A 27,408-nucleotide genomic window follows, 5' to 3' on the forward strand; every position below is an offset into this window, starting at 1 on the left:
TTCAAAAGCAAAGAAATTATACGATGCAACCTTAGAATCATTTGTTTCAAAATCCTTCTCTATTAGAAAAAGCTGGCATTCTTGATAAATTCAGTTTTAGAGCACTTTTACCTTCTTCAGGTCTGCTGACAGCGGCGACGAGTCAATGGTTAAGCAGGGCTCAATCTTGTTTCGGAGCACTGCCACAGGCGGCTGCAGTCCCTTCAGCTTCTGCAACTGAGAGAACGTGTGCATTAGACAACCAGGGTCTGCCCTGAGGCGTCAGCAACTTCATGGAAATGAAGAAAATATAGATTTCAATGTAAACACCTGGGTATATATGCTTAAACAAACAAAAAACCAAAAACCACCACTACTAAAAGGAAGACTGTTCATTATCCAAAACACAAGGAACAATTTCTCAGAAGCAACAATCCATTTGATTGTTTCTAAAAGGATGTCTTCAGGTAAAGCCCCCCATCTAAAGAGTTTCCCTTCTAATCTCAGTTCTGGAGGGAGGAAGGAGAAGGATTTAAAGAATAAACAGTTTTTTCTCTCTTTTTATTTTACTTTTTTAAGGGCCTGTAATACCTGCTGGAGATCAGAGATTCCGTCAGCTCTCAAAGGATCAGGATTTAAAAACTGCAGTAATCTGTAAGATAGTTAAAAGAAGAATGTAAAGAAAAAGGTATTTCTGTTTCCTCAGTTGAGCTATTCTTTTAGTTCTTCCTTGATAAGAGATAGCAGGGACTGCACAGCCCAAGGCTCAGCTGTACAACCGCTGCCTGTTCTGTTCTGCTTGGTTTACGAGGCTTGAGGCCTGTACCTGTGCTGCTACAACCTTGCCACCCAGGTACCTGTGAGAGTATCTCAGGGGCCCCAGCCGAGCTCAGGAGCCACTAGTGTACTTTACTAACTTTGTTTTATGGATGAGAAAACAAGACCAGATGGGATTTGTCCACAATCACCTCTGCTGAGAGAAGAAATCTGAAACTGCTTTCCTCTAGATCCAGCCCAACCCCAACATGGGTAAGGTCAGTGGCAGTCACAGAGAAGTCACAAGCCACAGACGTCCGGGGACTCCAGGATAAAGATGGTGGGTTACACATATGGCAAACTGCACTCCTTCCTAAAGCCCCATTCCTGTAAACGTATTTTTCTTTTCTTTTTTCTTGAGATGGAGTTTCGCTCTTGTTACTCAGGCTGGAGTACAGTGGCACAATCTCAGCTCACTGCACCCTCTGCCTCCCAGGTTCAAGAGATTCTCCTGCCTCAGCCTCCTGAGTAGCTGGGATTACAGGCATCTACCACCACACCCAGCTAATTTCTGTATTTTTAGTAGAGACAGGGTTTCACCATGTTGGCCAGGCCAGTCTTGAACTCCTAACCTCAGGTGACCCGCCCGCCTTGGCTTCCCAAAGTGTTGGGATTACAGGTGTGAGCCACTGCGCCTGGCCCTGTAAATGGATTTTTAAATGCAAAACCACAAGACCCAACTGTCATCAACTGATGAATGGGTACATGAAATGTACTCCATGCATGCAATGGAATATAAGTCGGCCATGAAAAGGCATGCTGTGCTCATTTATGATATGGCAGAGGTGAGCCTTGGAAACACTGTGCGCAGTAAACCAGCGTCACCAAGGCCCACACACCATATGATCCCATCCATATGAAATGTCCTGAACAGGCAAACCCATAGAGACTGAAAGCAGACTGCTGGCTGCCAAAGGATGTGGAGGGAGGAAAATGGAGAGCGATCGCTAATGGATATGGACTTGTGTGGTTGCAAACTCCGTGAATACACTAAAAATCACTGAATTGTACACTTGAAAAAAGGGTACATGAATCATATCTCAAAAAAGCTATGTTTTAGAGACAATATTCCAGAACAGAATGTTAGAAGCTAAACAACAGATGGACAAACTGGTAACAGCCCCAAGACAGTTGAATCTGAGCCAGCCACGGGAGGCCTGACCCTATCTGCAGAGAACAACCTTCAGAAAGCTGAAGAATTAGGGGCAGGCTCCCTGGCTGCAGCAGTGTGGCAGAGGGGGAGCCTCTGCATCACCTTACACTGCTCCACACCAGACTGCCACCCACCCCAAACCCTAGGAAGCCCAGGGGCTGATTCTCTGGAGAGGATAAAGCAGAACTCTCAGGACTGGGGGCTGTAGGCCTAGCTGCAAACCAAGGTACTGAACTGAAAAGAGGGAGGCTAAGCACACACAGGACAGTGAGACCCAGCCTGTGCCTTCCACTGAGCTCCCAGGACACAGGCAGGTCTTTAGCCCCGGGGGCCAGAGACAGGAGAAGCCTTCCCTTGGGTATCTGGACGGAATTCAGAGGTCCCTGCACTCACAGCAGCTCGCTCCCCTGTGAGACCCACAGCCCACAGGCTTGGTAAACTCAGAAACCCTCACCAGCTCACTGGGCCTCTACGTTGAAATACGGGCAGACAATCGAGGACCACATGACGTCTAAGGAAAGCCTTCAACCTTAAAAACCGAGTAATGCACCCTGCAAGAAAAAGAAACAGTGTAGGGAGAAGAAAACTCCCCCACCAAAATCATTAGTCTCCTTAGAGAAATGAGAGAAATTATCATATATGTGAAACAAGGACAGGACATGATCAGAAAGAGAAAAGAGAACAAAAGGTAAACCCTTGCAAATTAAAAACATGATATTAGAAATAAAAAACTCAATAAAATGAGTAGAGGACAAAATTGTAAAAACATTCCAAAAAGTAAAGCAGGCTGGGTGCAGTGGCTCACACCTATAATCTCAGCCTTTTGGGAGGCCGAGGGAAGCAGATCACTTGAGGTCAAGAGTTTGAGACCAGCCTGGCCAATATAATGAAACCCTGTCTCTACTAAAAATATAAAAATTAGTCAGGTGTGGTGGTGGGCACCTGTAATCCCCGACTGAGGCAGGAGAATCACTTGAACCCAGGAGACAGAAGCTGCAGTGAGCTGACATCGCACCACTGCACGCCAGCCTGGGCGACAGTGCGAGACTCCATTTCAAAGAAAAAAAAACAGGAAAAAAAAGTAAAGTAAAAAGAAGAAGAGATTTAAAAAAGAGCAGGCACTTCCAAGATGGCCAAATAGGAACAGCTCCAGTCTATAGCTCTCAGTGAGATCAATGCAGAAGACAGGTGATTTCTGCATTTCCAACTGAGGTACCTGGTTCATCTCACTGGGACTGGTTGGACAGTGGGTGCAGCCCATGGAGGGCGAGCCAAAGCAGGGTGGGGTGTCACCCCACCCGGGAAGCACAAGGGGTTGGGGGATTTCCCTTTCCTAGCCAAGGGAAGCCATGAGTGACTGTACCTAGAGGAGCAGTACACTCCTGCCCAAATACTGTGCTTTTCCTACAATCTTCACAACCGGCAGGCAACGAGATTCCCTCCTGTGCCTGGAGCGGTGGGTCCCATGCCCATGGAGCCTTGCTCACTGCTAGCACAGCAGTCTGCGATCGACCTGGGAGGAGGGAACTTGGTCGGGGGAAGGGCATCCACCACTGCTGAGGTTGAGTAGGCAGTTCTATGCTCACAGTGTAAACAAAGCGGCAGAGAAGCTCGAACTGGGCGGAGTCTACCGCAGCTCAGCAAAGCCTACTGCCTCTCTAGATGCCACTTCTGGGGGCAGGGCATATCTGACCCAAAGGCAGCAGACAGCTTCTCCAAACTTAAACATCGCTGCCTGACAGCTCCAAAGACAGCAGTGGTTCTCCCAGCACAGCACTTGAGCTCTGATAATGGACAAACTGCCTCCTCAGGTGGGTCCCTGACCCATGTATAGCCTGACTGGGAGACATCTCCCAGTAGGGACCAACAGACACTTCATACACATGGGTGTCCCTCTGGGATGAAGCTTCCAGAGGAAGGATCAGGCAGCAATATTTGCTGTTCTGCAGCCTCCGCTGGTGATACCCAGGCAAACAGGGTATGGGGTGGACCTCCAGCAAACTCCAACAGACCTGCAGCTGAGGGGCCTGTCTGTTAGAAGGAAAACTAACAAACAGAAAGGAATAGCATCAACAAAAAGGACATCTACGCCAAAACCGTATCCATAGCTCACCAACATCAAAGACCAAAGGAGGATAAAACCACAAAGATGGGGAGAAACGAGCAGAAAGGCTGAAAATTCTAAAAATCAGAACGCCTCTTCTCCTCCAAAGGAACACAACTCCTCGCAGGCAAGGGAACAAAACAGGACAGAGAATGAGTTTGATGAGTTGACAGAAGCAAGCTTCAGAAGGTCGGTAATAATAAACTTCTCCGAGCTAAATGAGCATGTTCTAACCTATCGTAAGGAAGCTAAAAACTTTGAAAAGAGTTTAGACGAATGGCTAACTAGAATAACCAACGTAGAGAAGAGCTTAAATGACCTGATGGAGCTGAAAACCACAATATGAGAACTTCGTGACGCATGCACAAGCTTCAATAGCCAATTTGATCAAGTGGAAGAAAGTAAAAATTAATGAAACAAAGTGAGAAGACAAGATTAGAGAAAAAAAGAGTAAAAAGAAACAAACAAAGCCTCCAAGAAATATGGGACTATGTGAAAAGACCAATTCTACATTTGATTGGTGTACCTGAAAGTGACGGGGAGAATGGTACCAAGTTAGAAAACACTCTGCGGGATATTATCCAGGAGAACTTCCCCAAACTAGCAAGGCAGGCCAACATTCAAATTTAGGAAATTCAGAGAACGCCACGAAGACATTCTTTGAGAAGAGCAACCCCAAGACACATAATTGTCAGATTCACCAAGGTTGAAATGAAGGAAAAAATGTTAAGGGCAGCCAGAGAGAAAGGTCAGGTTACCCACAAAGGGAAGCCCATCAGACTACCTGTGGATCTCTCTGCAGAAATCCTACAAGCCAGAAGAGAGTGGGGGTCAATATTCGACATTCTTAAAGAAAAGAATTTTCAACCCAGAATTTCATATCCAGCCAAATTAAGCTTCATAAGTGAAGGAGAAATAAAATCCTTTACAGACAAGCAAATGCTGAGAGATTTTGTCACCACCAGGCCTGCCTTACAAGAGCTCCTGAAGGAAGCACTAAACATGGAAAAGAACAACCGCTACCAGCCACTGCAAAAACATGCCAAATTGTAAAGATCGACACTCTGAAGAAACTGCATCAATTAATGGGCAAAATAACCAGCTGGCATCATAATGACAGGATCAAATTCACACATAACAATATTAACCTTAAATGTAAATAGGCTAAATGCCCCAAATAAAAGACACAGACTGGCAAATTGGATAGAGAGTCAAGGACTCATCAGTGTGCTGTATTCAGGAGACCCATCTCACGTGCAGAGACACACATAGGCCCAAAATAAAGGCGGGGGGAAGATCTACCAAGCAAATGGAGAGCAAAAAACAAAAAAAAAAAACAAAAAAAACAAAAAAACAAAAAACAAGCAGGAGTTGCAATCCTGGCCTCTGATAAAACAGACTTTAAACCAACAAAGATCAAAACAGACAAAGAAAGCCATTACATAATAGTAAAGGGATCAATTCAACAAGAAGAGCTGACTATCCTAAATATATATGCACCCAATACAGGAGCACCCACATTCATAAAGCAAGTTCTTAAAGAGACCTACAAAGAGATTTAGATTCCTACACAATAATAAATGGGAAACTTTAACACCTCTCCGTCAGTATTAGACAGATCAAAGAGACAGAAATTTTTTTTTTTTTTTTTTTGAGACGGAGTCTCGCTCTGTTGCCCAGGCTGGAGTGCAGTGGCCGGATCTCAGCTCACTGCAAGCTCCGCCTCCCGGGTTTACGCCATTCTCCTGCCTCAGCCTCCCGAGTAGCTGGGACTACAGGCGCCCGCCACCTTGCCCGGCTAGTTTTTTGTATTTTTTAGTAGAGACGGGGTTTCACCGTGTTAGCCAGGATGCTCTCGATCTCCTGACCTCGTGATCCGCCCGTCTCGGCTTCCCAAAGTGCTGGGATTACAGGCTTGAGCCACCGCGCCCGGCCAGAGACAGAAAATTAACAAGGATATCCAGGACCTGAACTCAGCTCTGCACTAAGCAGACCTAATAGACATCTACAGAACTCTCTGCCCCAAATCAACAGAATATACGTTCTTCTCAGCACCACATCACACTTATTCTAAAATTGACCACATAATTGGAAATAAAACACTCCTCAGCAAATGTAAAAGAACAGAAATCACAACAAACTGTCTCTCAACCACAGTGCAATCAAATTAGAACTCAGGATTAAGAATCTCACTCAAAACCACACAACTACATGAAAACTGAACAACCTGTTTCTGAATGACTACTGGGTAAATAACAAAATGAAGACAGAAAGAAAGATGTTCTTTGAAATCAATGAGAACAAAGACACAATGCATCAGAATCTCTGGGACACATTTAAAGCAGTGTATAGAGGGAAATTTATAGCACTAAATGCCCACAAAAGAAGGCAGGAGAGACCTAAAATTGACACCCTAACATCACAGTTAAAAGAACTAGAGAAGCAAGAGCAAATGAATTCAAAAGCTGGCAGAAGGCAAGAAATCACTAAGATCAGAGCAGAACTGAAGGAGATAAAGACACAGAAAACCCTTCAAAAAAATCAATGAATCCAGGAGCTGGGTTTTTGAAAAGATCAACAAAATAGATAAACCACTAGCAAGACTAATAAAGAAGAAAAGAGAGAAGAATCAAATAGACACAATAAAAAATTATTCAGGGGATAGCACCACTGATCCCACAGAAATACAAACTACCATCAGAGAATATTATAAACATCCCTGCGCAAATAAACTAGAAAATCTAGAAGAAATGGATAAATTCCTGGACTCATATATCCTCCCAAGACTAAACCAGGAAGAAGTTGAATCCCTGAATAGACCAATAACAGGTTCTGAAATTGAGGCAGTAAGTAATAGCCTATCAACAAAAAAAAGTCCAGGACCAGACCAATTCACAGCCAAATTCTACCAGAGGTAGAAAGAGGAGCTGGTACCATTCCTTCTGAAAATATTCCAATTAACAGAAAAAGATGGAATCCTCCCTAACTCATTTTATGACGCCAGCACCATCCTGATACCAAAGCCTGCCACAACAACAAAAAGCTGGAGTCACAACAAAAAAAGAGAATTTTAGGCCAATATCCCCGATGAACATCGATGCAAAAATCCTCAATAAAATACTGGCAAACCGAATCCAGCGGTATATCAAAAAGCTTATCCACCATAATCGAGTCAGTTTCATCCCTGGGATGCAAGGCTGGTTCAACATACGCAAATCAATAAATGTAATCCAACATATAAACAGAACCAACAACAAAAATCACATGATTATCTCAATAGATGCAGAAAAGGCCTTCGATAAAATTCACCACCCCTTCCTGCTAAAAACTCTCAATAAACTAGGTATCGACGGAACGTATCTCAACATAGTAAGAGCTATTTATGACAAACCCACAGCCAATATCATACTGAATGGGCAAAAACTGGAAGCATTCCCTTTGAAAACCGGCACAAGACAAGGATGCCCTCTCCCACCACTCCTATTCAACATAGTATTAGAAGGGCAGGGCAATTAGGCAAGAGAAAGGGCAGTATCTGGCCAGGGCAATCAGGCAAGAGAAAGCAATAAAGGGTATTAAAATAGGAAGACAGGAAGTCAGATTGTCTCTGTTTGCAGATGACATGATTATATATTTAGAAAACCCCATCATTTCAGCCCAAAATCTTCTTAAGCTGATGAGCAACTTCAGCAAAGTCTCAGGATACAAAATTAATGTGCAAAAATCACAAGCATTCCTATACACCAATAACAGACAAACAGAGAGCCCAATCATGAGTGAACTCCCATTCACAATTCCTACTAAGGGAATAAAATACCCAGGAATCCAACTTACAAGGGATGTGAAGGACCTCTTCAAGGAGAACTACAAACCACTGCTCAAGAAAATAAGAGAGGACACAAACAAATGGAAAAACATTCCATGCTCATGGATAGGAAGAATCAATATCGTGAAAATGGTCTTACTGCCCAAAGTTATTTATAGATTCAATGCTATCCCCATCAAGCTACCACTGATTTTCTTCACAGAATTAGAAAAAACTACTTTAAACTTCATATGGAACCAAAACTGAGCCCACATGGCCAAGACAATCCCAGGGAAGAAGAACAAAGCTGGAGGCATCACGCTACCTGACTTCAAACTTTACTACAAGGCTACAGTAACCAAAACAGCATGGTACTAGTACCAAAACAGATACACAGACCAATGCAACAGAACACAGGCCTCAGAAATAATACCACACATCTACCGCCATCTGATCTTTGACAAACCTGACACACACAAGCAATGGGGAAAAGATTCCCTATTGAATAAATGGGAAAACGGACTAGCCATATGCAGAAAACTGAAACTGGACCCCTTCCTTACACCTTATACAAAAATAAACTCAAGATGGATCAAAGACTTAAACATAAGACCTAGGACCATAAAAATCATAGAAGAAAACCTGGGCAATACCATTCAGGACACAGGCATGGGCAAAGACTTGATGTCTAAAACACCAAAAGCAATGGCAACAGAAGTCAAAATTGACAAATGGGATCTAATCAAACTAAAGAGCTTCTGCACAGCAAAATAAACTATCATCAGAGTGAACAGGCAACCTACAGAATGGGGGAAAATTTTTGCAATCTATTCATCTGACAAAGGCTAATATCCAGAACCTACAAAGAACTTAAACAAATTTACAGGAAAAAAGCAAACAACCCCATTAAAACGTGGGCAAAGGACATGAACAGACACTTCTCAGAAGAAGGCATTTATACAGCCAACAGACATATGAAAACATGCTCATCATCACTGGTCATTAGAGAAATGCAAATCAAAACCACAATGAGACACCATCTCATGCCAGTTAGAATGGTGATCATTAAAAAGTCAGGAAATGGGATGCTGGGAGGTTGTGGAAAAATAGGAACATTTTTACACTGTTGGTGGGACTGTAAACCAGTTCAACCATCATGGAAGACAGGGTGGCGATTCCTCAAGGATCTAGAACCACAAATATCATTTGATCCAGCAATCTCATTACTGGGCATATACCCAAAGGATTATAAATCATTCTACAATAAAGACACATGCACATGTACGTTTATTGTGCACTATTCACAATAGCAAAGACTTGGAACCAACCCAAATCCCCATCAATGATAGACTGGATTAAGAAAATGTGGCACATATATACCATGGAATACTATGCAGCTATAAAAAAGGATGAGTTCATATCCTTTGCAGGGACAGGGATGAAGCTGGGAACCATCATTCTCAGTAAACTATCGCAAAATCAGAAAACCAAACACTGCATGTTGTCACTCATAAGTGGGAGATGAACAATGAGAACACACGGACACAGGGAGGAGAACATCACACACCAGGACCTGTGGGGGGTCGGGGGCTAGGGGAGGTATAATATTAGGAGAAATACCTAATGTAGGTGACAGGCTGATGGGTGCAGCAAACCACCATGGCACATGTATACCTATGTAACAAAACTGCACGTTCCGCACATGTAACCCAGAACTTAAAGTATAATAAAAAAAAAAAAAAAAGAAAGAAGAAGAAAAATATATTTTATAAAATTATGCAACCAATTCAGGAGGTTCAACATACGAGTCACAGAGGTTCTTAAAAGAAGACAGAGAACATGGAGCACAAGAGTACAACAAAAAAGTCAAGAGAATTTCCCAAGGGTAAGGGACATGAGGCTACACATTGGAAGGGTCCACTGAATGACAAGCATAATAATAGAACCATGCCAAGGCACAACATCAGGAAACTTCCAAACACTGGCAACAAAGGAAGATCCTATAAGCTTCCAGAGAGACAGAGAGAGAAAAGGAAAGGAGTCATATATAAAGAATAAGAAATCAGAATAGAGTGGACGTCTCCACACTAGAAACTAGAAGTAGAAATGTCTTCAAAATTTATAGACAAACTATTGATCAAGCGTGAAGATAGTCTAAAAGCATTTATGCAAAGTCTCTAAAAAATTTATGTTTTGTGTCTTCCTTCCTAGCGAGCTACTAAAGGATGCTCTCCACCAAAACAAGAGAGTAAACCAAGTAAGAATAAGATGCATGATCTGGAAAAAAGGAGATTCAATTCAAGAAAGATGCAGAGAATCTCAGGATGTTGGTGACAATGAATGCGGGACGCATCAGGCACAGACCAAAGCAGGCAGAAAGTGTCTGGAGAGATCTCCAAAGAGACACAAGTGAGAACCTGAGTTTAGACAACAGAGAAGAATTCTGGAGATGAATCTTTAAGATAGATGAAAAACTTAGGAAAGTGAGCCAGGCATAGTGGCACACAGTGGTCCCAGCTACTTGGGAGGTTAAAGCAGGAGGTCTGGCTTGATGCCAGAAGTTTGAGACCAGCATAGGCAACACTGTGAGACCCCATTTAAAAAAAAAAAAAAACCCAAGGAAAGAAAAAAACAGATAATTATTAACTTCAGGTAAACCAAAAGGCTATGTGAGAAGAGAAAAGCAGCCGTGCTCTGTGACTGCAGAGCTCCACAGCACTCACCTGCTCACGGCCCAGGGACAATAGACAATCATCTCACTGGAACCATGATGCAGGGAGAGTGGAGTCATGGGAAGAACAGAAGTGTGGGTGTGATTTCAAGAGGGAGAAGGAAGGGTTGTACAACAGAGCCGCGTCCTCAACGCTCACTGTGTTCTTTGGCAGAGGGCTTGGGTCTGGCAGGACAGTGTCCGACCCTGGACTCTGCAGCCTGTATGAAGGGCATTTCAGTCCAGGCTTCGACATGCACTGCTGTTCAGACTCTGACACTGAAACGGTATCACAAAGAATGTGCATATTTGGGTCAGGCGCAGTGGCTCACATCTGTAATCCCAGCACTTTGGGAAGCTAATGGCAGGCAGATCACCTGAGGTCAGGAGTTCGAGACCAGCCTGGCTATCACGGCGAAACCCCATCTCTACTAAAAATACAAAAAAAGTTAGCTGGGCATGGTGGCGTGCGCCTGTAAACCCAGTTACTCGGGAGGCTGAGGCAGGAGAATCACTTGAATCCGAGAGGCGGAGGTTGCAGTGAGCTGAGATTGTACCACTGCACTCCAGCCTGGGCTACAGAGCGAGACTTTGTCTCAAAAAAAAAGGAAGAAAGAAAGAAAGAAAAAAAGAATGGGTGTTATTCGGAGAATTTTCCATCTTCAATTAGTGGGCAGTACAAAGTAGGCTGATGTTAAAATGTTCAAAGGAAGACAACAGAAGAATAAAGAATGAATATCACAGTAGGCTTCAGGGACACCGAAGATGGAAAGACAAAGAACTGCAGAGAGAGCTCCAGGGTACACTAAATATCAGATTTGATGTGAGTGGCAAGCAGGCACCACTCCACCCTCCTATGCCCAGGACGTCTTAACCAGTCATGAAAGTACTCCCCGCAGCACATATGGCTGTACTGTCAAAGTCCAAAATCCTCCTGAAAATAATTCTGCGAGAGTCACCACACAGAGTTGAGACTCACCCACCACCCAGCATATTTCCACGGGCTGGGCAGAAGCTGGCACCAGCTTAGAAACACGGTATCAGCCCAATCCACGCTGCCTCGCCACCCCAAGAAGCCCTTAGCAGAACACAGCAGTTTCTCTTGGACACCTAAAGATTAAGAGAGAGAATTTCGCTAGGGGAGCCCTTAAACCTGGGTGTGGGCCCCACCACTCCCTCTGCTGCCCAAGTATCCAGGATTCCCAAGGGTATGGTGTTATGTGATCCTGGAATGGGGCAGACTGAATCTGGGGTGACCTCTCCCAGAATGTACTGTAACTGGGGGATTTCCAAATGAGTTATATGAAGGAACAGGCCCAAGGAAAAAGAAGCACAATTGCTTGCTGGTACTTACAGGCTTGAGCAATTCCATCAGCGAGACAAAAAGACAGGAAAAGAAAACCACAGGTGTCACACAGAGGAGGCTAGTGGGACACCTGGCCTCTGGCAACGAGCCAAGGTCTCTGTGCCCCTCTGCCCACATCATGACAGTTGTTATCATAGTACCAAGTGAGGTTTGGGGATGCGGCAATGCGGGTCCCTGACTGGCCATCCTTAAGGAAAGGCTCCCTTTCCTCCAGGCTGCTTTCCCTATCTAGCCAGAAATGACAGCACGGGGTTCCCCAGGCTTTGGACGCAGTGCAGCCAATGCAGGACCTCTGCTCAGTCAAGGGGGCGGGTCCCAGGATCACCAGGTCATCCCCATGTCCCTAAGGAACTCAAAGCCTTCTTTGCTGTTTAATCTTGAACTACCTCAAAGTTCCCTGAAATCCACAGGAGACTGACAGGATAACTGATGTTTAATCAGTGGGTTATAAGTAAAGGGCATTTTAGCAGGAGACAAGACAGAACTTTTTAATATGAAAATAAAAGGGATCAGAATATTTCAGGGTCATCTAGGCGCAGTGGTTCATGCCTGTAATCCTAGCACTTTGAGAGGCCAAGGCAGGCAGATCACCTGAGGTCATGAGTTCGAGACCAGCCTGGCCAACATGGCACAACCCCATCTCTACTAAAAATAAAAAAATTAGCTGGACATGGTGGCAGATGCCTGTAATTCCAGCTACTTAGGAGGCTGAGGCAACAAAATCACTTGAACCCAGGAGGCGGAGGTTGCAGTGAGCCAAGATTGCGTCATTGCACTCTCGCCTAAGTGACAGAGCAAGATCCAATTAAAAAAGTAAAATAAATAAATAAATAATAAAAAAAAGAATATTCCAGGGTTAATTTGCCTGGTTATAATTTAAAATAATAAAAGAAAGAAATAAGCTGCATGGATAATGCAAGGTCTTCTGTTCCAAGGAAAATAACCACTGTGACAGTAGAACCTTTGGGTATTAGGGCTGAGGTGGCCCTGGGAGGGGGCTGTCAGTCAGGTGCATCAACAGCCATCCCCAACTCTGTGGGCTCATGGAAGCTTTCAAAGCCTCACCCTTGAAATACTGGGTGGTGTCCTGCGGGGTAAGAAGTCCTGGCAGGCCATCAGCATGGCCTCTGGGAAGCTGGGAAGCCCACATGGCAGCAGAGTCCACACCCTGGCTCCAACCCCCAGGCCAACCAGTGGGAACAGCAGGACCTCCCCACCTCTGACCTGTCTCACACTCTGTCACTCTGGGAGTTCCAGGGCAGCTACAGTTACTTGGAATGTAAAATTAGGCCAAAATGGTAAAAAGTATAAAAATGGCATGAGGTTGGGAGCTGTGGTCACGCCTGCAATCCCAGCACTTTGAAAGGCGGAGGCGGGAGAATTATTTGAGACCAGGAATTTGAGACCAGCCTGGGTAACATAGCGAGAACACTGTCCTACCAAAAATATATATATGCCAGGTATGGTGGTGCATGCCTGTGGTCGCAGCTACTTGGGAGGCTGAGGTTGGAGGATCACTTAAGCCCAGGAGGTCGAAGCTGCAGTGAGCTGTGACTGCACCACGGCACTCCAGCCTGAATAACAGAGGAAGACCTTGTCTCAAAACAAAAATTGGTATGTAAATATTTTGTAGATTACACAAGTATAAAATCAAGGCAAACTGCTCAGTTTCTCTGGCAGTATTGCCTCAGAGACCTGGGAAGAAAGCAAAGACCAACCCACAGAATATCAACAGACCCAAAAGATCAACTGTATCTAATTCCATTTGTGACACTGTTCACTTTACCAAGAGAATCCAGAAGGCGAGGTAGAAAATGACTACTTACACTGGAACAAAGCTTTCAACAGAAAAATGTGCCCAAGTGGATGGAAAAGAAAAAACTAACCTCAGACCCTACAGGAGATGCACTGTACATTTATTTTTTGATGGGAATACAGGTTTGAAATTAGTAATAAAATGTGTAGATTTCTCTTGTTTATAATTTTATTAAAATTATTTCAATACACAATTCAGGCCAAGGAAAAAATTCTTACTTCACACAGCTATTCTTCTCATCATATTCTTTCTTCTCAGCCAATCTAAGAGGTTTCTCATTTGGCTTCTGACTTAAAGCACTAGAAATGAAAAAAAAAAAAAATCATTAAAATTTGTGAACAGCAGCCTGGGCAACATAGTGAGTCCCCATCTCTACAAAAATAAAAAATAAAAAACACCGGGCACAGTGGTATGCGCCTATGGCACCAGCAACTCGGGAGGCCAAGGTGGGAGGATTGCTTAAGCTTAAGAGTTGGACACTGCAGTGCGCTGTGATTGTGCCACTGTACTGCAGCCTGGGCAACAAGAGCAAGATCCTGTCTCCTAAAAAAATGAAAAATTGGCCAGGCGCAGTGGCTCACGCCTGTAATCCCAGCACTTTGGGAGGCCAAGGCAGGAGGATTGCAAGGTCAGAAGATCGAGACCATCCTGGCTAACATGGTGAAACCCCATCTCTACTAAAAATACAAAAAATTAGCTGGGTGTGGTGGCGGGCACCTGTAGTCCCAGCTACTCAGGAGGCTGAGACAGGAGAATGGCATGAACCCAGAAGGCGGAGGTTGCATTGAGCCAAGATCACTCCACTGCACTCCAGCCTGGGCGACAGAGTGAGACTCCATCTCAAAAAAAAGAAAAAAGAAAAATTGTGAACTCCTTTACCCCAATCCTGAAAATATCTTTATTTTCTGGATTACAAATTTAAGAAGCACCACTTAGGAATTGGTTTAGCCAAGATCACTCCACTGCACTCCAGCCTGGGCGACAGAGTGAGACTCCATCTCAAAAAAAAGAAAAAAGAAAAATTGTGAACTCCTTTACCGCAATCCTGAAAATATCTTTATTTTCTGGATTACAAATTTAAGAAGCACCACTTAGGAATTGGTTTATCTACATAAGCACATTTCTGTGAGAACCGGAGCTTAGTTCTTTAAGTATAAAAGTCACTTCTGACACTTTTGGTGCTGGTGCTGGACAGAATGGAGTAGGCCTGCCACAGCCTCTCTCTCCTGCTGATCACAACTAGAGATTCTGGATGAGCAGGGGAGAGAAGTCGAACACCTAAAAAACACAGTCACCAGGACTTTCTTGGTTTTTCTTCTCTCTGTGTCTCTCTGTGTTGACCTCAGGATGACTATGTGGCAGATGCAGACACAAGAACCTCCAGGAGAGACCCCCTCTTTCAAGCCAGGGAAGTGGGAAGAGACGCCCTTTAAACCAGAAAGTGTGGGGAATCCCCATTGTTTTTCTTTTCTTTCCTAGCCGGACCCCAAGGCCAGCTCTGATCTTGGAGCTGCACTCAGCAACAGCAACAGCAGTGTGGTGACCTTGAGCCCTGAGAGAAAACCTGCACCTGAAGCCAGAGGAACTGGGAAATGGGAGCTGTGGTCCAAAGACTGTGTGAGGAAAATTTCCATCTTTTTTCTCCCTTATTGGTTTTATTCTCAAGGTATCCCAATCCCACATTACTGCACACCGATGTCTCCAAGAGAAACTATCTGGCTAGAGGAACATGGGGAAGGAGCCCCTAGAAATTGGTAACTGTGAGGGAAATTCTGAAAAGAGAGAGCTGGTTCATGACCCAACACAAGCCCCTGACTCGCCCCAAGCTATGCAGATGCAGAACAGTCCCCAAGCAGCATCGAGGGCCCAGAGCCTGAGATCACATGGCCACCACCATCCACAGATAACAAGGCAGAACGTGAGGGCCGGACCTCATGGAAGTACCGACCTCCTGTGAAGACAAACGACACCAACCAACGCTCTCTAGAGAATGTGAACAGAAACCAGAGTCTCACAACATAACACTCAAAATATCCAGAGTAAGTCCAACATTACTCAGCACACACGGGCCCAGGAAACCGGATCGACTGCCAAGGGAAACGACAATCAGTAGGCACCAACCCACGGTGGCTCGGGGTGGCAATCATCAGACACTCACTCTGCAAGAAGAAAAGGTCAGCACTTCCGAGTGGAAACATACAAGTTCTCAGCAAAGAAACATAAACTTTTGAAAAAAAAAAACAAGGAACATTTTAGAAATAAGAAATATAGGCCAAGTACAGTGGCTCACACCTGTAATCCTAATATTTTGGTAGGCTGAGGCGGGATCATCACTTGGTCTCAGGAGTTGGAGACCAGCCAGGGCAGCACAGCGAGACCCCACCTCTTCAAAAAATTAAAATGTTAGCCAGCTGTGGTTGTGTATGCCTGTAGTCCCAGCTACTTGGGAGGCTGGGGCAGGAGGATCGCTTAAGCCCAGGAGTTTAAGGCTATAGTGAGCTATGATTGCTCCACTGCACTTGAGAGCCTGGGTGACAAAGCAAGACCCTGTCTCAAAAAAATATAGATATAATAAATAGAATACTCATAGGATGGGCTCAATAGCAGAATGTGGATGACAGAAGAGAATGAACGTACAGACAGATCAGTAGAATCATTAATCTGCAGAGTAGCAAGATTGAAAGGCTGAAAAAATGAACAGAGCCTCAGGGACTTTTTGGACAACATCAAAGTATCTGACATTTATTTCATCACAGTCTCTAAAACGAGAGGAAAAAGAGAAGGGTGCAGAAAAAGTATTTGTAGACATAATGATTATTTGATATAAGAAAGATACAAAAGAAGAACATTAACAAACCCCAAGCATAAGAAATATGGTAGCAACGACGGCAAGGTATATCACAATTTTTTTTTTTTTTTGAGACGAATCTTGCTCTGTCTCTGAGACAAATCTTGCTGGAGTGTAGTGGTGTGATCTCAGCTCACTACAAACCCCACCTCCTGGGTTTAAGCGATCATCACGCCTCTGCCTCCTGAGTAGCTGGGATTACAGGCACCCACCACCAACCCCAGCTAACTTGTTTGTATTTTTAGTAGAGACGGGGTTTCACCATGTTGGCCAGGCTGGTCTTGAACTCCTGACCTCAGGTGATCTGCCCACCTTGGCCTCCCAAAGTGCTAGGAATACAGGCGTGAGCCACCATGCCTGGCCGGTATATCATAAGTAAATTGCTAAAACCAGTAATCAAAAGAAAATCTGAAAAGCAGTCAGAGGAAACGGCAGAGGAACAAAGGCACCATGATAGCAGAGGCGGTGCTGGGAACAATGCAAGAGAGAAGACAGTGGGGCAACATCTTTACATAAAGTGCTGTCGACCTAGAATTCTACACCTAGCAAAGGTATCCTTTTCAAAATGAACCTAAAATGAATACTTAAAAAAAAAAAAACTGAAAGAGTTCAACAGCAGACCTGTAATGCAAGAAATATTAAAAGGAAGCCCTTTAGGTAGAAGGAAAATAATACCAGATGGAAATAGGGATCTACACCAAAGTAAAAAACACCAATGCAACCACATAGGTAAAGAGAGAAGATATTTTTGTTAGCTAACTCTCTCTAGAATATAATTGACTATTTAAATAAAAGTGAGATAGAGTCTAGCATTTATAATATATGTAAAAGTACACCATATGACAACCACAGCATAAAGTCCATGAGGGGAAGTGTGAAAGTCTACTATTTTGAGTTCTTAGACCATTCATGAGGTGGTACAATATTACATCCTTTCTGCAATTTCATTAATGTCACTGACATGTATCTTGAAGAGGACAAAGTTAAGACCCAGCCTTTGATACTCACGAAACCATCCTTCTCTTTCCGCCCCAGGTAACCACCCATCCTGTGCTGCCATCTGGCCACGTAAGGCCATCCCTCCCATCAGGACCACTCGGTGCCAATCTTCAGACCTGCCTTACTGAGACAACTCTGTCCAACGAGGCAAAGAGGAGACAGACTCTAGGGCCACTACCAGTTTTCAGTCAACTTTGCTGTCAACCAGGTGTCACATTTTTCCTTTAAATTAATATATTTAACCAAAATTTCCTGGGCCACTCTTTGAAAATCAACTATTTTCCCATCATCCATTTAATAGAACACTGTATAAGACAATATCACCCTAAGTCTCTAGTCAATTATACCAAATTATTATTATTATTATTTTAGAGATACAGTCTCACTCTGTCACCCAGGCTGGAGTGCAGTGGTACAATCATAGCTCACTGAAGCCTCGACTTCCTGGGCTTAAGCGATCCCCACAGCTCAGTCTCCTCAATAGCTGGGACTACAGGCAAGTGCCACCACACCCAGTTTGAATTTTCAAATCATACCTTCCTTCTGGTACATCTGGATCAGCATATATCGTTATGCCTCTTTTTGTTGGCCAGTACGCTGAAGATTCAACACACTGTAAAAGAAAAACTTCTTTCAGAAAGAATGTATATGCTAGCAACATAATACACATTCTTTTAGAACCAAAATTCCATGGGAGTTATTCTCATGAACAACCATCCCAGACAGCTTTCACATACACACAGATATGGAGAGACAAAAAACTGGAAAGTTGGGTGATTACGCCATTGCTATACTACACTAAACATCCAAATGGCAGGGCATTCCAGATCATCAGTATTTAAAATGCCCTGCAATTACTTTCACCTGTCTTGTCAAAGGGATGGAGAGCAGACTAGACTTGCACTTCACTATGACAGTGCCCTGGAATCCCAGATTTTCATACCTTCGTTAAAAGGAGGATGAATATCCAATTGTGTAGAAAGGAAACTAGGCCGAGAACAAGAGCTTGACATGAAGAAGTTGGTGCTACTTTCTCCTTTCAAAATAAGCAAACTATAGGAAACTATCATGGCCAACGATTTTTTAACAGAAACCGTATTTTTGGTTTCAGATAGATTTCGAAAGAGAAAATTTGAAAATTAACGCTATATGAACTCTGTATTGAAAGAACATTTTAAAAATACAACCTTATTTGTATCTTTTAAAGAGATGCAATGGTGTTTCTTTTCAGATTTGTTTTTAGGTGAATCTCTCAACGAATCCATATTACATTTTACAGCTTTGTCTGCAAAATAAAAATGGTAATAAGAAAGCTACACCAAAAAGTGATATTAATAGAAAACAGGATAAAAAGGAATATAATAAAAGCAAATACCATGATAAAATCTTAATATGTGAAATTTTTATGGAATATGAATTTGTAGTAAACCTTACTTGAGGGGATTAAATTTTGAAATCTTGTCTCAACCTTTATGTAAAAACAATTAAAATGTTCTAAAAATTCCCATACCAGCTGACTAATAATGGAACACAACAGTATTTTCCCAACTTGTCAGATGACATTTCCGTCAGAAGACCATGGCAACATCTCCCAACACACAAGCTCTTCTCACAACGTGACTCTGCCTCCTGCCAAGAGGTGGGCTCTGTGTTCCTTTCCTGTGAACCTGAGTGAGCTCATAACCAACATGGAAGTGGTGCTGTGTGACTTCTAAAGCGATGTTACCAAAAGGCCGCATACTCGGGATCTGCTGTCTTGAAGACTCACATTTGAAGCCCAGCCATGATGCTGTGGGAAAGCAGCCACATGGAAAGGGTGTCAGCATATTTCGGATGACAGCCCCAGCTGAGGTCCCAGCCAAAAGCCAGCATCAACTGCCAGAACGTGCCTGAGTCCTCAGATCACTGCCCCTGCTTAGTTACCGCCAGCCCTCACGTCTCCCTGTCTGAGGCCCTGGACAGTGTGGAACAAAGGCAAACCCTCCTGCCATGCCCGTTCTGAATTCCTGACCACAGAACCCATGAGCATTATAAAATGGCTGTTGTTTTACCCAGCAACCATGTATTAGGGAAATACAGAGGCATTCTAGAAAAGTGTCCTACTATTAATAAAAGAAACACACATTGAAATGACAAGAGACACCTTTCACCTACTAGTCATTGAAATAAGCAGCAGCACTAGAAATGTGAAATGATATTATAAACTGCCCTAACCCTTCTTTAAAGTAATTTGGAACCCAAGTCTGCATGTCATGTGGTCTTCCGGTTTGGAATTACATTATCAGGGTACAACCTTTTAGCCAAAAAGATAAACTCTGGAACCAGGAATGGAGGCGGTAGTTAAAATTCACCAAGAGAGAAACGTTCATACAAGACAAGCTCTCAAACAAAAATCACTAAGTCCACAAAGTAGTTCAATGCTATCATAAAGAGTTTAAAAAAAAAAAAAAAAAGGAGATTGGGAGAGAAATATTCACATCTGATGATATGAAGATAAAACATCTGTCTGAAAAGGACTTTTCAAATAAACTTAATTAAAATATCCAAGAAATAAAAGAAGTATTTATGAAACCAAAGAGGCCAAGTGCAGTGGCATGCCTGTAATCCCAGCACTTTGGGAGGCCGAGGTAGGTGATCACTTGAGCTCAGGAGTTCAAGACTAGCCTGCTGAACATGGTGAAACCCTGTCTCTGCTAAAAATATGAAAGTTATCCAGGCGTGGTGACGCACACCTGTAGTCCCAGCTACTTGGGAGACTGAGGCAGGAGAATCACTTGAACTTAGGAAGCAGAGGCTGCAGTGAACTGAGACTGCACCACTGCACTCCAGCCTGGGTAACACAGTGAGACTCCATTTCAAAAAATATAAATAAATAAATAAATAAAGAGCCTAGCACTCCTTCCCCTTTCTCTCTTCCTCTCTTGCAGATGACATGGAGCTCCTGTTTCCCTTCTGCCATGATTAGAAGCTTCCTGAGGCCTCACCATAAGCACATGCCAGCTCTATGCTTCTTATACAGTCTGCACAACTGCAAGCCAAATAAACCTCTTTTCTTGCTAAATTATTCAGTCTCAGGTATTCCTTTACAGCAACGTGAACAAAGACACTCCCCTACTAAAAGAACTACAAAGTATATACTTGGGGAAGGAGAAAAATAAACCAGTAGTACAATAATATTAATTATATGATCAACATCTACTTAGTATTTATATCAAGAACTATTCTAAATGCTTTATATGAATTGATTCAATTCTATGTGATAGGTATCATGTACTTTATTGAATTCCATGTGATTTCTTGATGGGCACAATTATTTCCCCCTTTTCAGATTAGGAAAAGCAAGCACAGAAAGGTGAAATAACGTGCCCATGTTTATTCAGCTAGTAAATAACAGATCTGGGATTCGAACCCAAGCAATTCCACTCCAAAGAACTTAAAGAAAAACTGAGTGCAAAATGTATTTACAAAAGAATAAGTTGCTGGGCGCGGTGGCTCAAGCCTGTAATCCCAGCACTTTGGGAGTCTGAGACGGGCGGATCACGAGGTCAGGAGATCGAGTCCATCCTGGCTAACACGGTGAAACCCCGTCTCTACTAAAAAATAAAAAAAAGACTAGCTGGGTGAGGTGGTGGGTGCCTGTAGTCCCAGCTACTCGGGAGGCTGAGGCAGGAGAATGGCGTGAACCCGGGAGGCGGAGCTTGCAGTGAGCCGAGATCGCACCACTGCACTCCAACCTGGGAATAGAGCGAGACTCCGTCTCAAAAAAAAAAAAAAAAAAAAAAAAAAAAAAAAGAATAAGTTAAATTAAAACTCTAGAAATTAGAACAGAAATGAAAAGAGGAGTTTAGAAAAGAAAAGGTGACGTTATTGATGTGAGGACAGACAATGATTACCTTGAAACTTCATTAGAAAGTATAAGTACATATAAAATTTAAGACTAAGAGAAATGAAATGCAATATCTATAAGAGTAAAACGGAAGAAGGCGGAAATGGTCAATTCAAGAGGAGGCAGAAAATAACAAAGAAAATAGAAAGAAAAATTATGGTCAACAGAAAACACAAAATGAGGCCAGGTGTGGTGGCTCACGCTTGTAATTCCTACACTTTGGGAGCAGGTGGATCACTTGAGGTCAGGAGTTCAAGACTAGCCTGGCCAACATGGTGAAACCCTGTCTCTACTAAAAATACAAAAATTAGCTAGGCAAGGTGTGCATGCCTTTAATCCCAGCTACTTGGGAGACTGAGGTGGGAGAATCGCTTGAAGCCAGGAGGCAAAGGCTGCAGTCAGCCATGATCTCACTGCCTGCAGTGAGCCACTGCATTCCAGCCTAGGTGACAGAGACTCTGTCTAAAAAAAAAAAAAATCCCACAAAATGAGACAATGAAAAGACGTCTAAATATACATTAAATCACAATAAGGCTGGCCACAGTGGCTCACACCTGTAATCCCAGCACTTTGGGAGGGAGGCTGAGGCAGGTGGATCACCTGAGGTTGGGAGTTCGAGACCAGCCTGACCAGCAACATGCAGAAACCCCGTCTCTACTAAAAATACAAAATTAGCCAGGCATGGTGGCACACGCCTGTAATCCCAGCTACTCGGGAGGCTGAGGCAAAGAATCACTTGAATCCGGGAGGCAGAGGTTGCTGTGAGCCAAGATCAGGCCACAGCACTCTAGCCTGGGCAAAGAGAGCAAAACTCTGTCTGAAAAAAAAAAAAATCACAATAAATGTATGTGACTTGTCAAAGAATCATAAGTGGCTCTCATAACAAGGGAAATGCAAATGGAAACTCATCTAAGATACTATTTCTCACTGCAAACTGAAAAAGATCCAAAAACTTGAAACTCTCTGCTGGTGAGGCATGGGCAAACAGGCAGTCTCCTAGATTCCCATGAGACTCCCAGATGATACAGTACCCACAGCATCTGGCAACAGAGATAAAACCATTCTTTGACCAGAAACCTCTCTGCCAGGAATCTACCTTGAAGATGTAGCTCCACAAATACAAAATAACACATACTGGAAAAACTGGATGCCTACATGGAAAAAACAAAACCAAATCCTGACCCTTACCTCACATTGCTAACTTGAAATGGATCCTAGAATTAAATGTAAAAGCCAAAAGTAGAAAACATAGAGAAAGCAAAGTTTTCTTCAATATGACATAAAATCCTAAAACAAAAATAAGTGATTAGCTAGACTTCATCAAAAATCAAAAACTTCTCCTCTGAAAAATACCATTAAGAAAATGAAAAGCCACAGACTAGAAGGAAATGTATTTATAATACAAACGACATCTCCAGAATATATTTTAAAAACTCAGCCAGGCATAGTGGCTTGCACCTATAATCCCAGCACTTTGGGAGGCCGAGGCAGGAGGACTGCTTGAGGCCAGGAGTTTGAGACCAGCCTGGCCAGCATAGGGAGACTCTGTCTCAATAAAAAATAAAATAAAGAATAAAAACTCTCAAAGTTTATTATAAGAAAACCTAAGTTTTAAAACATGTAAACAGGAATTTCACAAAGAACAGACAAATTTCCAACAGGAACATGAAAACATGTGCAGTGTCATAAGTAATGAGGAAAGTGATCTGCAATCCAGAAGGCCACCCCTGCCATTGCAATGAGAGTAAGAGGTCTCAAAAGCTGAGAAACAGCACCCACATACCCTGTCCTTAGGGTATGGATGTGCTCCATCCAAGCAAAGTAAGCCAAAAAAAGGCCTCAATGCGCAGTGGCTCACGCCTGTAATCCCAGCACTTTGGAAGTCTGAGGCGGGCAGATTACCTGAGGTCAGGAGTTTGAGACCAGCTTGACCAATATGATGAAAACCTGTCTCTAAATAAATTTTGAAAATTAGCCAGGCATAGTGGTGTGTGCCTAGTCCCTACAACTCAGGAGGCTGAGGTGTTTGAGGCTGCAGTGAGCCATGATCACACCACTGCACTCCAGCTTGGGCAACAGTGCAACATCCTGTCTCTGAAAAAAAACATAAATAAATAAAAGAATAAAGACCACCAAAAATGATAAATATGAAGGTAAATATAAAAACATATATCCTTATCTTAAAAATCTCTTTAAAATAGAATTAAAATTTAAAGGGACACACAAAATCTGTGGTCTCTGTGCTAGGGAGTGTGGCAGGGTCTGTTAGTTATCCTGGAATATCATTCAGTCCTCGCTCCAGATCAGGGTCAGCAAACTCCTTCTGCAAAGCACCAGCTGGTAAATACTGCGGGCTTTGTGGGACAGGTGACCTGGGGCGCGACCACTCAACTCAGCTGCAATAGAGTGAGACTCCATCTCAAAAAAAAAGTTATAGCTAATAAGCTAACAAAGGAGTTAAAATGGAACATAAAAGGCACTTAATCCAAAAGAAAGCAAAAAAATAGGGTAAAGGGAACAAAAACCAGATGAGACAAACAGAAAACTAACAGCAAGATGCTAGATTAAGAGCCAAGAACATCATACATTACATCAAATCAGAAAGCATAAGACCTACTATTTGATAGCACAACAGGGTGATTATAAGTCTTAAATAACCTAAAGATATAACTGGATTCTTTGTAATGCAAAGGATAAAGCTTCAGAGAATAGAATACCCCATTATCCATGAAGGAAAAACTGACAGAACTAGAAAGAGGAAACAAAACAATTTTAGTTGGCTATTTCAAAACCTCTTTCTCAATAATTGCCAGAACAGTTCATGGAAAATCAATAAAGATAAAGAAGATTTGAACAATGCTATCAACCAGTATGACCTAATTAAGATTTCTGTGAACATTCTACCCAACAACAGCAAAGCACATATTCTTCTAAGGTGTACACAGAATATTTTCCAAGAGAGATCATACCTGAATCATAACAGGAGTCTCTATAGATATTCAAATCACACAGATATAGGGTTCCATAAATGAGAATCTGGAACAACTTAAGGAGTCAATAAAGTTGGACAATATAGCCGGGCATGGTGGCTCACGCCTGTAATCCCAGCACTTTAGGAAGCTGAGGTGGGCAGATCACAAAGTCAGGAGATCGAGACCATCCTGGCTAACACGGTGAAACCCCATCTCTACTAAAAATATTAAAAATTAGCCAGGCCTGGTGGTGGGCACCTGTAGTCCCAGCTACTCAGGAGGCTGAGGCAGGAGAACGGTGTGAACCTGGGAGGCGGAGCTTACAGTGAGCCCATTGCAGATGGACAATATAAGTAAAAAAAGAAAAGCAATTAGAATCTCCAAGGCTTGTCAATCTTACACTTTAAAATTTAGTGTAATTTCCAGTTTCCAGTCAAGCATGTAAAAAACTTTATGGTTATCACTCTATCCTAACAACAAGTTGAAAGCTGAACACGCTGAAAAATCAGGAACTCTTCCTAGGTCCATTAAAGTGAGGTCACAGGGCAAATTGCTGCCCCAGCACTGGAGAGACTGACAGGTGGACAGAGACTCAGAACGGACAGGGGCAGAAACCCAGAAGAAACTTCTATGGGACCAGGAGTGAGGTGGGAAACCTGAATTGTAACTGACAATTTGCTGGAGGGTCAGTGTGGACACCTCTGTTAGTTAAAACTCCAGGGTGGGAGGCTGCGTGCCACACTTCTGTGAGTTCTACCTCCTGGAGCTCCAGCAGGTTCTCACAGTGAATACCACAGGAAAATCACCTTGTGCATAGGAAGAGGGGAAAAGTAACTACTTGGAAATATAAAGGGCGTGCTGTTCCTTCCTAAGAGGACGTGACCTCAGGAGAAAGTATTGAACCAGAGCCTAAACTACTGGAGTTTATCAGAACCTACCTAACCTAGGGGAAGGGAAATACAGTTTGATTTAGCCTTCTGGTGGGGGAGGAAAATAACACAACTTAGCCCCTTTCAGCCATTCTGTCCCACATAAGGTGGGAGGTGAGGGATGCGGAGGGGCACCTGAGACGCGTGCAGCCCAAGGGTACAGGCTCCCTAGAAGACTGAGTCTAATCACAAAGCTCTAGACGTTTCCCTCTCTCTACCCCTCCTACCACATCATTAAAGGCCCATTTATATGGTATCAAAATAACCAATTAAAATCACAAGTGGTAGAAGAGTAGAAGTCAAAAGATGAACAAAAAAACAAGGGCAATAAATCAAAATAGGCTTGGCAGACAGTAATCCAACTCCAGTCACGTGCCACATGCCAACCTTCCATCAGCAATAGACCACGTATACAATGGTGGTCTCATAAGATTTTAATGAAGATGAAAAATTCCTATTGCCTAGCAACATCATACCATAATCACTATCTTTTCTATGTTTAAATTGATTTAGATCACACAAATAGTTACCATTGTGTTACAGCTGCCTACAGCATTCAATACAGTAACACGCTGTACAGGTTTGTGGCCTAGGAGCCATAGGCTATACCACATCACCTATATGTGTAGTAGGCCGCACCGCGTAGGTTGGTGTAAGTACACCCTATGATGTTTGCACACCGATATCACCTAATGATGTATTTCTCAGAACACATTCCATCAGTAAGCAACACATGACTGTATATAAATAATCACTTTAAACCCAACGGTCCTGTGAAAGTTAATTATACAAACTAGGTCATTCTTTCATCTCCAACTAAACCAGACTCGAGAGGCCAGAGGAAAAGTACTCGAGGCACAGAGCACCTTCTTGGCCCTGCTGTTGAGGTGCACTGCCAGAATCCCAACACCAGTTTTACCTGGTAGCTGCTGAAATAACCTGCCACGACTTTAAGATTAGTTTTACCTACCGCCATCACCTACCAATCAGAGCTTGCCAGCTCCCAAAAGCTTCTCTAGTGTCAATGAGCTTCCTTTCAAAACAGTATGTAAGATTTCTCTAATAAAACTCCCAACTTTCTCTTTTCAACAAATGGTGCTGGAACCATTCACATGCAGAAAAATGACTCTGGACACAGACCTTATACCCTTCACAAAAATCAACTCAAATGGATCTAAATGAAAAATGCAAAATACAAAACTCCTAGAAAATAACATAGGAGAAAACCTAGATGACCCTGAGTATGGCGATGGCTTTTTTTTTTTTTTTTTTTGAGACGGAGTCTTGCTCTGTCGCCCAGGCTGGAGTGCAGTGGCCGGATCTCAGCTCACTGCAAGCTCCGCCTCCCGGGTTTAGGCCATTCTCCTGCCTCAGCCTCCCAAGTAGCTGGGAATACAGGCGCCCGCCCCCTCGTCTAGTTTTTTGTATTTTTTTTTTTTTTTTAGTAGAGATGGGGTTTCACCGTGTTCGCCAGGATGGTCTCGATCTCCTGACCTCGTGATCCACCCGTCTCGGCCTCCCAAAGTGCTGGGATTACAGGCTTGAGCCACCGCGCCCAGCTGGCGATGGCTTTTTAGAGACAACACCAAAGGCACAATCCATGAAAGAAGCAACTGATCAGCTGGACTTCATTAAAACTGAACATTTCTGCTCTGTGAAAGATATTGTCAAGAGAATGAGAGACAAGTCACATACTGGGAGGAAATGTTTGCAAAGGACACAAGTTAAAAAAGGATTGTTATCCAAAATATGCAAAGGACTCCTAAAACTCAACAATAAGAGGACAAATAAGTCAATTTAAAATAGGCAAATTTTTGCCAGGCGTGGTGCGTGGCTCATGCCTGTAATCCCAGCACTTTGGGAGGCCGAGGCAAGCGGATCATTTGAGGTGGGTGGATCACTTGAGCTCAGGAGTTCGAGACCAGCCTAGCCAACATGGTAAAACCCCGTCTCTACTGAAAATATGCAAACTAGCCAGGCATGGTGGTGGGCGCCTTAATCCCAGCTACTCGGGGGGCTGAGGCA

General features: G+C 43.2%; 1 protein-coding gene across 2 annotated transcripts in view; it reads right to left on the bottom strand.

The window, feature by feature from the left end:
* TDRD12 (tudor domain containing 12) overlaps window positions 1–27,408 on the bottom strand; it is a 106,678-nt gene that overhangs the window by 40,007 nt on the left and 39,263 nt on the right. For both annotated transcript variants that reach the window (XM_007996214.3, XM_037991503.2), the window contains 5 exons: window positions 18,784–18,881; window positions 18,133–18,209; window positions 13,968–14,048; window positions 571–631; window positions 112–216 (listed from right to left, as the gene is read on the bottom strand). In XM_007996214.3, the coding sequence (XP_007994405.3) occupies window positions 112–216; window positions 571–631; window positions 13,968–14,048; window positions 18,133–18,209; window positions 18,784–18,881 (422 nt within the window). The remainder of the gene's footprint in view (window positions 1–111; window positions 217–570; window positions 632–13,967; window positions 14,049–18,132; window positions 18,210–18,783; window positions 18,882–27,408) is intronic.

Source organism: Chlorocebus sabaeus, chromosome 6 (assembly GCF_047675955.1).
Source record: "Chlorocebus sabaeus isolate Y175 chromosome 6, mChlSab1.0.hap1, whole genome shotgun sequence".
NCBI lineage: Eukaryota > Metazoa > Chordata > Mammalia > Primates > Cercopithecidae > Chlorocebus > Chlorocebus sabaeus.